The sequence below is a fragment of the Leptodactylus fuscus genome, chromosome 5 (genome assembly GCF_031893055.1).
Source record: "Leptodactylus fuscus isolate aLepFus1 chromosome 5, aLepFus1.hap2, whole genome shotgun sequence".
Taxonomy (NCBI): Eukaryota; Metazoa; Chordata; class Amphibia; order Anura; family Leptodactylidae; genus Leptodactylus; species Leptodactylus fuscus.
The window spans coordinates 171,349,043-171,364,464 of record NC_134269.1 but is presented as its reverse complement, the minus strand read 5'-3'; the positions used below and the strand labels follow the sequence as shown (position 1 = coordinate 171,364,464).

General features: G+C 44.4%; 1 protein-coding gene across 1 annotated transcript in view; it reads left to right on the top strand.

Moving 5' to 3' along the window:
• Window positions 1-5,556: 5,556 nt before the first annotated feature.
• RBM27 (RNA binding motif protein 27) overlaps window positions 5,557-15,422 on the top strand; it is a 56,445-nt gene continuing 46,579 nt past the window's right edge. The window contains exon 1 of the mRNA XM_075274746.1: window positions 5,557-5,883. Within this exon, the coding sequence (XP_075130847.1) occupies window positions 5,825-5,883 (59 nt within the window). The 5' untranslated portion in view covers window positions 5,557-5,824. The remainder of the gene's footprint in view (window positions 5,884-15,422) is intronic.

Sequence of the window (15,422 nt, the reverse complement as noted above, 5' to 3'; positions counted from 1 at the left end):
TCCTGTTTCCTTTTTTCTGTCATTTTTGTTTACTTTTATAAAGAAAATGTCCTGCATACACAATTTTTTCTTCAGCTAGAAAACTAAACAAAAAATGACGGAAAAATACAGGGTCCATTCACACTGAGGAAAATGGCACTTTATTTGGCGCTGAATTTTACACGCTGAAAAAAAGCCTGACTTCAATGGATGTTGCTAGCTTTTTTTTCTGTGTGTAAAATTCAGCGTGTAAAATTCTGCTAGCTGAATATTCTGCTAGTTGGAAAAAAAAAGTAACAGAACCCATTGAAAGTCAATGGAAGGCTTTAAAGGGATAGGGCGCTGTGGATGTCACTGTTACTCAAGGTGAGTACACATACACACAGTTTTACTCCAGGTTTTCAGCCATTTTTCTTCGCTATTGTAGATCAGCTTTAGGCTGTGCTCACACGGAGGAATTTGTTGCGGATTTTGCCCCTGAATCTGGAGCAGATTCCTCCCGGAATCCGCTTCCCAATTTTTTCAATGGGAGGCAGGGATCACAGCAGGACATGGAAAAAGAAGCATCTTGCTCAAACTTAAACCAAAAACACTAAATAAAGGTGCAATAAAATGTAACTTTTATTAGTTATTTTAAAAGCTGATATAAACCTCCTAAATAATGAAGTTTAAAATAATAGGGTAGGGTGTACTAGGTGATTGCTTGAGTAGCTAGTGCAAGTTTACCAATAGGTGCAGTCTAGATAGTTATATCTCACTTCACTTCTGACATACACCCAATAGGGGTTAACAACCATACACTTGCTAAGACCAGTGGGGCAACGCTAAAACCCCAACTTATCTCTAAACTTGAGGGCTCCTTTTTGTCCCCCGACACTAAAGCTAACAATCACCTAAGTAAATCATTCATTCACACCAGAGATTAGGTCGCACATCAGTGAAGATCCCTATATAGTCTGACGCGTTTCTGCTAGTATATCTTTCCTAGCTCATCAGAGACAAGGCGGGTAGACGCTTAGGAGCGGTGATGGTCCGACTCCCAGCTAGTACGACGATGTGATAAGTATGCTAGCCGGCTGTAATGTATAGCCGCATCTGCAATACTGGTGGTCTGAGTTTATAAAGCCACCTTAACTCCTCCCCTAGACATGCGTCACTCCTCAGGTAAACCAATCTCGGGCCGCCCGGTCACGTGACACAACCCCGCCCATTTGGGCGTGTCTAAGCTATACGTCATTGGATACTATTCTGGTCTTCTTTAATACACCTGTAAAAGAATGTATACCGCGACTAGAAACCAGTAGTCGTCATGGACGCTTTCTGTGTATCCAATGACGTATAGCTTAGACACGCCCAAATGGGCGGGGTTGTGTCACGTGACCGGGCGGCCCGAGATTGGTTTACCTGAGGAGTGACGCATGTCTAGGGGAGGAGTTAAGGTGGCTTTATAAACTCAGAAAGGCTATTCTTCTCTTACCTTTCATTGTCTTCTCGGTGCAATTTTTTATCGATATGTAAATGAGTTATTCGCCGGACTAGGGGTGGGCCCCAGCGCTGAAACAGCACTGGGGGCATCGCCAATGCTGCCAGAGATCTCTCCAGCGCCGCCTCCATCTTCTTCTGGAACGAGGTCTTCACCGCATCTACAAGAAAAATGGCCGCTTTCATAATATTTTCTCATGGTCGGCGGGCAAGCGCAGTTGGCTTTGGGCTAGGCCCGAGCCCTAGAAGTTAGAAGACTCCATCAGAAGAAGACACAGTGAAGACCTCGTTCCAGAAGAAGGTGGAGACGGCATTGGAGAGTTCTCTGGCAGCATTGGGGATGACCCCAGTGCTGCGAAAGAACTCATTTGCATACTGACAAAAAATTTAATTTTAGGCGAACGGCGGCGCAGAGAAGACAACGAAAGGTAGGAGAAGAATAGCCTTTCTTAAAGGGGTATTCCCATAACTCTTGTTCTGCAGCCTTCAGGCTCTGTGCTCTCTTCACTTCCTGGTTTTCTCGGCACATTGGTGGGCGGGGTTTCACTTGCTCTACTATCTGCTATGTTTGCCTGTCAATAATGAGGGATTGGTTGTAAATGCATTACCAGAGTATAAAGCTGATGTGGAAACTGATGTAGCAGAGCTGGATTTGAGTCAGCTTGACCATGGTCATGTGATTTACGGTTCATGGTCATGTGATGAGCACACAGGTGCCGCTCATTATAGTCACAGCACAATATTCAGACAGCTGCTGGCAATCAGCTGTACACCTGTGTGCTCATCACATGACCATGGACCGTAAATCACATGACCATGGTCAGAGTTTTATCCTCTAGAAGTAACAGAATGAATGACAGCAAGCCGAAATCTAGAACACTGTGAGGAATTGATACAGAAAGTATATTGGAAAATAGTATATCTTTTTATTGTACATTTGTTTGTCAATATTGGTCTGAAAGTGGCCAACCCCTTTAATGATAGAATCCCTTTAATAGTTTTATAAGGAAGACACTTTATCCTGATCATTGGAATCACAAATAACCAGCACTCCAAGGGGATTATTGTGCAGGTAGCGATTCTAGCCAATAACACATACTTAGGTCATGGAGGCAGATTTAGGCCATTCAGGCTGCTTACAGTAGCATGAGCAACAAGCGGCCTGTTGTTGTGGTGATGAAAAACAACTTGAAAGACACTTTGGAGAAAGGGCTGTAGCACAGGCTCCATGACCAAATTATTTTACAGATTTAGCGCTATCATATTCCGCAACACTTCACAGATACTGTCAACACTGTCTCAAATAGGGCTCCCAATCTAAATTCCCTCTCAGTATGTCTTTGGAGTGTGGGTGGAAATCAAAGCAAACACAGGGAGAACATACAAACCTCGGCTGGCTTCAAACTCAGGACCTCCAGAGCGCTGCAAGGTTACAGTGCTAACCACTGAGCCACCATGCTGCCAAATCAATTTAATGCGGTTAGAGACCGGAAATGAAGGGGTCCGGCTCCTGTACAATATGCCTCCCCACATGAGAATCCTGGGAGTAGGATTAGTGTGACAATCACTTGGTCTCCAGAGCAATCTCCAGTTATTATTGCTTTCAAGACAAAAGCAGGACTCATTGCTAGAAGAAAGACCTCCATTCCAGATTGGGCTATGACGTCCAGTTTCACTTGCTTGGACATAGCTTTTGCTGTCATTCCAGCTTGCCATTGTTCTCCCAACCACCGGGACACACTATATTTAATACTACTGAGATTGTGGCCTAGGAATGTATCGATCTGCCGAAGCGATAAACCCATGTCTCTCATTTTGACAAGTAGTGATATCTGGCACCTCGATGAACAGGAGGCCTCTCACAATTATCCATCCCACTTGAACCAATTTTTGAAATTTTGTGTGGATAAAAAAAACCTTTTAATTGAGTCTGGCTTATATGAACCTCCTACATGCCACAGCTTGGAGCTTAGTACTTGAGAATTTGATCATTGACAGATCTTAGCAACACCTGCTACTTCCTTAATTTGTATAACCTTACCCTTCGTTCACATCTGCGTTGGTATTCCGTCCGGGGGAGTCAGCATGGGCACTCCCCCGAACGGAATACCGAACGCAACTGCAAGCAGTGTGCAGTAAAAGTACACGGACCCCATAGACTATAATGGGGTCCGTGTGGTTGCCGCGCACGAATCATGCGTACAGGAAAGTAGATTGTGAACTACTTTCCTGTCTGCATGATCCCTGCTAAGATCTGGCAGCAAGCACACAGACACCATTATAGTCTGTGGGGTCCATGTGCTCTCACTGCACACCGCTTGCAGTTGCGTTCGGTATTCCGTCCGGGTGTGTGTGGGGGGGTCCTCATGCAGACTCCCCCGGATGGAATACCAACGCAGATGTGAACTAGATCTTACTGCTTGTTCTTCTTGGCATTGTATATTTAGTGTTGGGGAGTGTATATGGTGACACTGAAAGTCTGTTTGCATGGGGGGTGGTCTTCTGGAGAGATTTCACTTTATAATAATGTCACAGGTAGGCATTGTGATGTCCAAGTAAGGTACTAGAGACACATTCAGGTTACCACAACCCTTTCCATTATTCAAAGTTACTACTAATTGCACCCTAGGTCTCATTGGATATGGGTGGTCCTCTTAGTTGTTGGGCGGCAAAGAAGCTGGTATGTCTGTTATGCCTATGTTCACACAGGATTCTGTGCTTCAATTCTTATCCATTCTGCTGACATTAAGCATCCAGCTCCAAAGACATTCTGTATTTTGTGACATTGATACAAAGAACCCTGTTGTGTGAATAAGCACTAAGGTCCAGTTTCTGTTCGGGGGAGTCTGCTTGGGGACCCCCCCCAACAGAAACCTAAATGCATAAAAAAAGAAGTTACCTGGGAAACCCACAGACTCAAGAGACCAATGATGGTGAATCTTTTAGAGACTAAGTGCCAAAAATGCAACCCAAAACCCTCTAAATTATTACAATGTGCCAACCTTAATATTGTGTGGATCCACTATTGTGGACCTGCAAAACACCATCATATGAATGGGACTTTACAGAGGTTTCAATGATACAAAACAACTTTGTGCTGAAAGGTAGAAGTCTGCATTTGCCATAATTTTGAATAATTAATGTTCACTATTCACATTGCAGAATCAGTATTATAGTGACCGTACAATGTTATTACAGCCTGTACTAATATCACACCTGCTATAAAAAAGATGTGATATAAATAATGAGGGCCCCACACAGTACAATCTGTTCCACAGTGGCCCCCACACAGTACAATCTGCTCCACAGTGGCCCCCACACAGTACAATCTGCTCCACAGTGGCCCCCACACAGTACAATCTGTTCCATAGATGGGTGCCCACAGAGAGGGCTCGGAGTACCACCTCCTGTACTCGTGCCATAGGTTTACCACCACGGCCATAGATTATACAGCACTTTTCTCTCTGCATGTTTTATGTGGAAACCGAGCAGAAACGGCACGGACCCCATTATAGTCTATGGGGTCCGCGGGTTTCCTTAGGTAATGGCTTTTTTTATGGGTATAGGTTTCCTTTCGGGGGCGGGGGTCACCAAGCGGAAACCAGAACACAGATGTGAACCTGGCCTGAGGCGTCATGCACATAACATAGCGCGCAGTCCTAGGGAGTTGCAGTCCATTTTTATTAGTTGAGGTCCTATAATAGTCTGTCCTATGTCCAGTATATGGGGCATGGTCACTTGTTATCTCAGTCAGAAAGGCTTCTCTCCATGTAAGGTAAACAATGAGCTGAGGATCAGTATTTCCCAGGCAGGTACCATACAGACTACATAGAGCTTCAAGGGATTGTCTTCTAGTTCGAGCCCTCCCTGTAAGAATTGCCCCTCCATTACAGGTGCTCGCCAGCATTGAGCTCCTTGCTGTATAGCCTGCAGGCTGAGGTAACCCTGGGATACAGCCCCATGCTCTGCACTACTCCAGTCACCATGCGGTATTACTACCACTACCACTCTCCGCCCACTAATGACCGACACCGTGTAGCCCCGCCCCGCCAGCGGCTATTGGTCACAGTACGTCACATCCAGGATGGTGATTGGCCACGCGCAGCTGTCCGTCTTCCGGTCCTATCGTAGGCCCTAATGCCTGGCTAAGTTGTGCCGTGCTTGGGACGGGAGTTGAGCCGGTATTTGGTGTACGGTCGGCCTCACGGCACACAGAGTGACGGGCGGGAAGCCTCTGCTGGACGTGTGTGACAGGAGAGTCAGGCTCGGGCGGGACTCCCGGGGAGACGAGGATGTGCGCTGGGATCTCGGGGCTGGCACGATAGTGGTCCCCACACCCCCCAGGCCTGCCTCAGCCGCCGACATGCTGATAGAGAATGTGGAGGCCTTCAAGACGTGGCTGGCCAAGTTACTGGAGCCTATGTAAGTGCGAGCATGTGCATGGCGACTGTAAGTGTGCATGGCGACTGGGCCTTGTGGCAACAAGTCTGGGGGAGGGGGCGGTGACTGCATGGCCTTGTGGTCACACAGGGTGACAGGTGAGGCTGACGAGGGTGCTCTCATTCCTGTGACCACTGCACATGGGGGCGCCCAGTCACCACCTATGTACTATGGGAGGGTGGTCACTACTGCTGCAGTAGGGGAGCCTGGAGTAACCAGATTTGGGGCTTCCATCAGGTGAGACCCCTCATGTGCTCCTACCTCCCCTCCCTCATAATACAGGTCCACATTAGGGTGCTCAGACCTGAAGACATGTGAGGTGGGAGGCTGTGAGCCAGGAACATGACATTCTGGAAGCCATGTGATACAATGGTACTTGGGGCATCACTGCCCCCCGATTTCTTGTCATGATTTCCTTTATCAGTTCCTGCATAGAAAGGTGAACTCTGATTTTGACACCGGTATTACAGCCCCTGTCCATACGCCCGCTCCGGAGAACTACCTTATACAAGGCTGCAGATTTGTACGTTTCTTGTATGGCAGTGACGGTGTTTACCTGAAAGACTGCCATGTGATACTGTGGGGGCTGCTGGGGGGATTCAAGTCTGACTGTGACCATGACCCACTGTACAGATGGTTTCGGAGGGCCATCTACTTCAGGAGATTGTTTATATAAACAATCTGACCAGCAGCAGACCTTTGGGTTGCTCCTTCTCCTCCTCTTCAGGAGAATGTCAGACTATAGTAAAGCCAGCCCTCCATAGCTCTGGTAGACTAGTGGTAAACATGGAGGTGGTGGTGCAACCCTTGGGTTGGGTGCTGGTTCTGATCATGTGACCTAAGGTTGGGTACAGCATCTTAAAATCCCTGGAGGTGCAGATGACAGACACAAACTTTCAAGTCACATGAAACGCAAACTCTACTTAAAGAGGATCTCTTACCATCTCCACCAAATATAACTCTGTTTCCTTCAATAGGTGCCACTTCACTGATTTCAGCACAGTTCTTGTTTTGTTTTTTGTTTTTTTTTGGGGGGGGGAGGGGCACCATTCCTGGTCACCCAATATGGTAATTACGTTTTCTATTGTCAGATGAGTGATTCCAGGTAGTCTGCTCCAGATCAGGACCACCCACCTGCATAATTAGCGTATTGGATGCTAAAATTAACTGTACCAAGTGCTCAGGAATGGCGGGTGCTAGAGAATGAAATCCAACTTTGCCAGAATGGAGCAGCACCTACTGAAGGATGCAACAAGGTAGTGAAGGTCCCCTTTGAAGGCCCATTCACATGGTGGAATCTCCCATTATTTTTGAGGTGGGTTCTGCCCCAAAATCTGCTGCAGATTTTGCCTTCCATTATATGCAGTGGGGGGTAGAGGTCAGAGCAGGATGCTTTATTTTCTGTGGGGTCCACGGATCAGGGCATCCGCTGCTTAAACCCATTCATATGAGCCTAAGCAACATCAGAATGTCAGTGCTCTATTTCTGCAGTTGACCGGGGAAGGGGGGACTAAAATGTAGAGGACTCTGAGGTGGATGTCTGCGTCAAATTCCTCTTTGTTTTCCACCATGTGAACTTAGGCTAAGTAGAGTTTGCATTGAGATGTGACTTGATGGTTTGTCTGTCATCTTACCTTCCATGATGCATTGCACTTTCAGAATAAATTTGCAAAATTTTGAACTTGGATAATAAAACCCACCATAGTGCACATTTTCCCACTGTAGAAAGTGACACATTACTAGGATTTGCTATCATTGACAATCCCTCAGTCAGAATCAGGGACAGTTTTGGGTGGGATTGGGAGGAAAGATAGACTTTAGATGCACATTTGCTTTCATAGGAGTTCCATCAGTAATGTTTTTTTTTTTTTTTTTTGTGAGTTAGGCTACATTCTCACAAACCCAGAAAAAAAGCATGGATCCCTCATAAGTTGTAAAAAAAGAAAATGTAAAAATGGACAAAAATTGATTGGTTGTTAAAGGGGTTATCCAGCTTCCGAAAATGATCTGCAGATATATCCACAGCAGTGTTAAATACTCACTGTGCAGCCTTTGCTTGGCATTATTTTACCTGCTGCTCCTTGTTATTTACATTCAGTGAATCTGTAGACAAACTACATTTCCCATGATTCATCTGCCTGCTCTCACTCTTTGTGTTTGCTGCTCACAGGAGGAGGGGGGAGTGAGCTTCTAAAGAAACATCACAGCATCATGTGACTTCAGATGTGAGAGTGATTTATTACCTTTGATATCACTACAGTGAAGAAGGTAGAGGTACACAGCGAGTGGGGGGAGGCAGATGCATCATGGGAAATGTAGTTTGTCCACACATAATAAATAAGAAAGATACAAAGAGCAGCAAGCAAAAAAAAAAAAAAATCAAAGGTTGCAAAAGGGAACAGTGAGGATTTAGCACTGCTGTGGGTGTATTTGCAGGTAATTCTTGGAAGCTGGAGAACCTCTTTAAGGGGACATTCACACAATGTAACGTGTCGCTGATTCTTGCACGATAACTCGCGGAAGAATCAGCACTGCAAAACAGAATCCCATTGAGTTCAATGGGTTCCGTTTAATGCGCGTAACACATTGAAATCAATTGGTTAAAAAGTCTCCCATTGACTTCAATGCGCGTTAAACGGAATCCATTGAACTAAATGGGTTTCTGTTTTGCAGCGCTGATTCTTACGCGAGTTATCGTGCAAGAATCAGCGACGCGTTACATCGTGTGAATGCCTCTTTAGTCTGTCAAAAATAAAAAAGGACATGAAGAAGGCTCCATTATTCTGAAAACTGCTGGATGCCAGCTGTTTTTCACATATGTGTGAATAAGGCCTTAGCGGAGGGTTACTGCCTCGGTTTGACCAAGAATGTTAGACATCGTAGGAGTCAGAGTGTGGAAAGGGAGAGCAGTCAGAGATGGTGGTTTAGTCTACTGACTACAGTCCAACAATCCCTGAAATCCCTAGAAAAGGGGAACCTGGCACTAAGCTTAGCGGAGCCTTCAGTTTTATGTAGTGCCGATTGGGAGGTGTCCTGGGTGGATGTTATATAGCGCAAACACTGGGCTGTCTCATCATAATGCTCAAATGTGATAGACCAGTGACATAGAATTACTGTCCCCTAACTCGCACTGTGTTGTAGCTTCAGCCGATCTGTCCTGGCTCCTTTTTGTGATGGACAGAGAGAAATCTATCAGATTCACTGTAGATTCTGCACACATCATACATAGGAAGTATAGGCTGTGTAGGTTAGAGGAATTGTAGATTCTATAGATGAGGATTGTATTGACTCATCTGCTATATCATTGCTTCAGTCACTGGGGGATATACAGAAAATAGGGTGGGGGGTGTTTTGTGGGGAGGGGAGATGTATGAGAGCGGCCAGGAGAGATTTGACAGTTAAGGCTAAACTGAAGTCTCTGTTGCAATGTCTGTCTAAAATCGGGGTTAAGGGGATATCGTCACTCCTTAGGGAGAGACCACCATTTAGGTGTTTGGGGCTTATTAAGCCATTTTGCTCTCCACTGTGCAAAGGAGCATGGGAAGGATATGCAAATCTGTCTTCCATGATGTAATTGGGAAGACAGTGCCTCAGTCATGCAGCCCAATAGAGGACGCTCCCTTTAACATCATGCCCGACCTTCCCAGAGGCCTTTGCTGCAATGCAATGATGTGGGAGACCACATGGAAGACAGATTTGCATATCTTCAGGCAGCGCCCTCTATTGGGCTGCATGACTGAGGCACTGTCTTCCTAATTACATCATGGAAGACAGATTTACATATTCTTCCCATGTCTAAAATCGGCAAATGAAAAAAGTCCTTCGCGAGTGCCTTTTTCGTCCGCTAGTTTTATTTAAAATCACATATATCAAGCAGACCCCATTATTATCTGTGGGATCTATCAGACTCCGTATGTAATTGCTATTTTACTGGTCCGACCATCGTGAACTTCATGCCACATAATGTAATCTGTTTAGTTCTCACAGGAGAGAGTGACAAGTGGTCAAACTGGTGGTCACTAGAGATGAGCGAGTACTGTTTGGATCAGCCGATCCAAACAGCACGCTCCATAGAAATGAATGAATGCACCTGGTACTTCCGCTTTGATGGCGGCCGGCTGCTTAACCCCCCGCTTGCCGGCTACATCCATTCATTTCTATGCGAGCGTGCTGTTCGAATCGGCTGATCCGAACAGTACTAGCTCATCTCTAGTGGTCACGCAACTTGACTAATATTGAAAGGGTTCAAAATGCATCCCCCCCTCCAACTTTTTGGACCATCAAAGGGCGGAACTTTTTAGTTTACGGTTTTAAATTTCTATATTCTGGAATAGGTTGAATGCTTGAATATGCTGGAATAATATATGAGCACAAACAATATCTGAATACAGACATTTAACCCCTTAGCGACCCTTGACGTAACTGTACGTCATGGGTCGCATGGGGATGTATGGAGCGAGCTCACACGCTGAGCTCGCTCCATACACGGCAGATGCCGGCTGTATAATACAGCCAGGACCTGCCAATAACAGCAGCGGTCGGTGCCCGAGCCGATCGCTGCTGTTAACCCTTTACACACTGCGGTCAAACGCGACCGCAGCGTGTAAACAGCGCAGGCGGCATGGGCGCCGCCATGTTTCCCCGATCGCCGCCCTCCTGAACGTCACATGAGGGCGGTGATCGGTTGCTATGACAGCCGGAAGCCTATTGAAGGCTTCCAGGCTTGTCTCTGCCCGAGATCTATTAGACGATGCCAGAGGCATCGTCTAATAGAAGTGCTGGGATTCTGCTATTCACTGCAATACTGTAGTATTGCAGTGAATAGTATGAGCGATCAGACCCCCTAGGTTTCAAGGTACCTAAGGGGTCTGATCATAAATGTAACAGAAGAAAAAAAAAGTTTTTAAAAGTATTAAAAAAATAAAAAAAATATAAAAGTTCAAATCACCCCCCTTTCCCTAGATTAGCTATAAAAGTAATTAAAGAACATTAAACATAAACATATTAGGTATCCCCGCGCTCCAAAATGCCCGAACTATTAGAATATTAAAACATTTATCCCGTACTGCGAACAACGTAGCGGCAAAAAAAATAAAAACAGCCAAAAAGCGTTTTTTTCAACACTTTGCCACTTATAAAAAATTGAATAAAAAGTGATCAAACCATCAGATCTTTCCCCAAATGGTATCAATAGAAACGTCATCTTGTTCCGCATAAAAAGACACCACAACCAGCTCCATACATGGAAATATGAAAAAGTTACAGGTGTTAGAACGTGATGACACAAATTTTTTTTTCTATTTTGCAAAGTTTATCATTTTTTTAAAAGTATCAAAACATTTCAAATACTATATAAATTTGGTATCACCGCGTTCGTACTGACACGTAGAACACAGGTAACATGTCATTTGTACCAAACAGTGAACGCTGTAAAAATTAAACCCATAAGAAAATGGCGCAAATGCATTTTTTCTCCAATTGCACCTCATTCTGAATTTTTTTCCAGCTTCCCAGTACATTGCACAGCATATTGAATGGTGCCATTACAAAGTACAATTTGTCCCGCAAACAATAAGCCATCATGTGACTCTGTGAACTGAAAAATGAAAAAGTTATGGCTCTTGAAATGTGAGGAGGGAAAAACGAAAATGCGAAACCAAAAAATGGCCTGGTCCTAAAGGGGTTATCCATTTGCAGCAAACAAAACTTCACAGCAGCATGTGATCTCGGCTGTGGGAGTGGCTTATTACCTGTGATTTCATTGCAGGGGAGAGTAAAGAAGGGAGGAGGTACACAGAGTGGAAGCAGGCAAATGCATCATGGGAAATGTAGTTTGTCCAGAGGTTCACTACATGGAAATAATGCTGATATAAGGAGCAGCACGTAAAATAAAGCCAAGTAAAGGGTGCACAAGGGAATGGTGAATATTTATCACTGCTGTGGATGTATTTACAGATAATTTTTGGGTAAATTAACCTTTTCCTTGCCGAGGACATAGCTCCCAGGGTGGCCCTTCTTTAGCCAAGGACTTAGTTAATACGTCCTTATTACTAATGCCGATATCTCAGGACTGGATGCGGCTATCTTACTGGTTTCAGATTAATTTTAAAGAGGAGGAGCCATGCAGACGGCACAGAGGTGAGGAATCCTTGTCATCTCTGTGTCTGAGATGTAGGTGGCCCCAGGAGGGGGTAGCAGGGACTTCAGTCCCTGTTACCCCCTCTCCTATCAATCAGAGAGCATACTATACTTTTGCGCTCTGATTATCATAAACAGGTATAATGTAATTTCCCTCTGTGCCTTAGTAGAGGAATATTCTTATGTAATACCCTCTGAACATAACCAGGATGTTTTTTGGAGCTGTGACCCAGGCGTTTACCATTGTCCAGGTCGCAGCGCCAAAAAAAGTCGTACCAAACACTTGCGCAACATATACACAAAGTCATGGATAAAGTTTACATTTCACCCTGTCCTATCCATACCTGAGCTTTCTAGAGTAAAATACGTCTCTAGTGATATCCATTACACGCTAAAATAATAGTAATAACGATTATCACTAGAGATGAATGCCTAAATTGCTAAAAAAAAAATTTTATAAGGGGATAGAAAATAAAATTTTTATGTAAAGTCCTATTTAATTTACATGCATAAAATTGGTTGGTGCATTTCTGCGATTTTGGCATTTAACACCCACCCCTGTAAATATATACATGTGTGGTATGTATGAACTCCTCACATCTTGCAGTTTTTTGGAAAGTACATTTTGTTTGCAGAAAGGGATTGCTTGAGTCGCACTTTGGTGACATTAGAATTTTTGTGCAATTTTTGTTTGTAATCTCTGTTTGCTGCAAAGTTGCATGAGGTTGGTTGTATATATGAAACATTAAGTTGTGTTTTTATATACGGTATGCTGTGCAATCTCAAAAAAGTTAGATTTTGGTGTCACATTTTGGTAGGTGCAGTATAGATTTTTAACATATTAGTGAATAACAGCAAAATCCTCCCTGTCTTCTCTTCTGTATTAGGGCTAGTTCACACGTGGCGCAGTAGGGTGGATTTTGACACAGAGTGATGCGAGGAGCCGCGTCACTCTCGGGTCAAAACCCGCCTGCCGCGACAGTCGTGGATTCCCCCTCTGGAGCAGGCTCAAAAAAATTGCAAATAAAGGCATTTTTTCAAAAAATGATTTGTGTTTGTCACAAAGTTGCATGAAGGTGGATGTGCCTATTGATGACCCATTAAGACATTTGTAATCTTCAGGTTGTCTACTTTCAAAAAAATATATAGGGTTTAGGGGTTCACTTGCTTTTCATGGTGTGTAATCACTAAATTTTATAGGATATTTTTTTTAAACATTTCCAGCTTTAAAGGGATTGTACCACTAAACCCACATTTTTTCTAATTACCACGTCAGAATAGCCTTGAGGCTATTTGTCTCTTAACTTTAGACGTGGTCTCCGGCGCGGCGTTCCATCGAAATACCGTTTTTTTTACCGGTATGCTAATGAGCTCTCCGCAGCAATGAGGGCGGACCCAGCGCTCAAACGGCGATGGGGACGTCCCCACTGCTGCCCGAGAGCTCGGTTGTAGCGCTGCCTCCATCTTCAGCTGCAACCCCGCCTCTTCTGTCTTCCGACGCGGTTTAACTTCCGACGCCTGTGCAGTTCAATACAGGAGCGTACAGCGGCCTTTCAACAATGGCCGCCGGCCGCAGTACACTCCTGTATTGAACTGCAAGAGCAGCCACCCAAAAATGGCCGGCAGCCATTTTTGGGAGGCTGCTCTTGCTCTTGTAGTTCAATACAGGAGCGTACTGCGCAGGCGTCGGAAGTTGGACCGCGTTAGAAGACAGAAGAGGCAGGGTCGGTGCTGAAGATGGAGGCGTCGCTAGCACAGAGCTCTCGGGCAGCAGTGGGGACGTCCCCATTGCCGTTTGAGTGCTGTGGCCCTCCCTCATTGCTGTGGAGAGCTCATTAGCATACCGGTAGAAAAACAGCATTTAAACAGCAGTAATAAAAAAAAATGGATCAAATTGTGACATATTAGATGGGGTCTAATTTACAATTAGGGAACACATTCTGCAACAATATAGGTAAGGTTATTAGGGCACATCTAGTTCCATTATCAAAAAGATGGTTGGAGGGCTTCGCCGCAAAGAGCTCAAAACGCTCACCGGCCGGACTTGGCATGACAGGTTTCCGTCTTCTGCTGGCAAAAGACGGAAACCTAATACGGAGTCTAGACGCTGGTGTGAACCCAGCGTCACATTGGAAGAATATTACTGCATTTAGCATTGTGTGTGTTTATTTGGTACTATAGCTGTGTTGGGGTACTGTCACATCTTGTTTTGAAACTCCGTTCGGAGCTTCCATGTAGATTCTGTCTAAAACTACAAACAAGTGTGAGGGTAAGTTCACACAGCGATTTTCAGTCAGGATTTTGAGGCCGTATCTGCCTCAAAATCCTTACCAAACAGACGGCTCCCATTGAAACACTACCCGGCTTTTGGTCCGGAAGTGAGCTGCAAATTCCTCCATGTAAATAGGCCCTTAAAGTTTCGGACAGGTCTTTGGGATAAGGCTGGTGTTCAGATTCTGTTGGAGATGGAGTATATTTTATTTCTCATGTAACCTAATATCTCCATGCTGACAGTGTAACGTGTCATCTGAGCTCCCACAATATTGGCTGTTGTCTAAGGCTTGGTTCATATCATGATTTTACAATATAGTTCAGTTTTTGTTTTTTTTATGTTTTTTTGCATACCTTCCCCATTCTTTTTCCATAGAAGAATTATTCTGACAGGCACCGTGAGAAGGACAACTATTTTACATAGACTTCAAAGTTAAAAACACAAAATTCCGAATTCTCTCTTCGTTTTTTGCAGTACAGAAAACAGAGACTTGAACTAATAGAAAACTGTGCTCAGTATGACAATATTGTGGAGCCGGACTTGTAAAGAAGAATCAGACTAGTTAGATTTAGTTTTGTCTGATCCTTTCGCCTTGTTCAGTGGGGGGCGCTGTCTATATTCCCTAATGGGGCATATATAGACAGGGCTTGTCCGTCATCAGATAATAAACATACTTATGTTTGTAAAACAACATTTTTTTTTTTTCTTTAGCCAAAAACTAAGGTGGCGTTCACACTACCGACAGTGTCCACTGCTAATGACTGTTCAAAATCTTGTGCGGACATTACCAGCAGACACTAGCTGTGTTCGTGACATTTTGCATTGATTTAAATGGAGATCGGGTGCGTTCTTTTACAGTCCGTGCCTCTGCTTAACTGTCCGTTCCCAAAGATGTCCGACTTTTCAAGCGGACAGCAAAACCCGACATGTAGATTTTTGGGCGATTCTCGATTTTTATATTTTTGCATAAAAACAGTAAATAAGTTCAATGATCTTGCATAGGGAGAAGTCATCAGCTGTCTTTAAAGGTTCCTTGTCCTGGTTATTGGTTATTCAATTAGTATGAAAAAATATTGTATATGCACATGAATGAATAAAAATGTGATTTGTA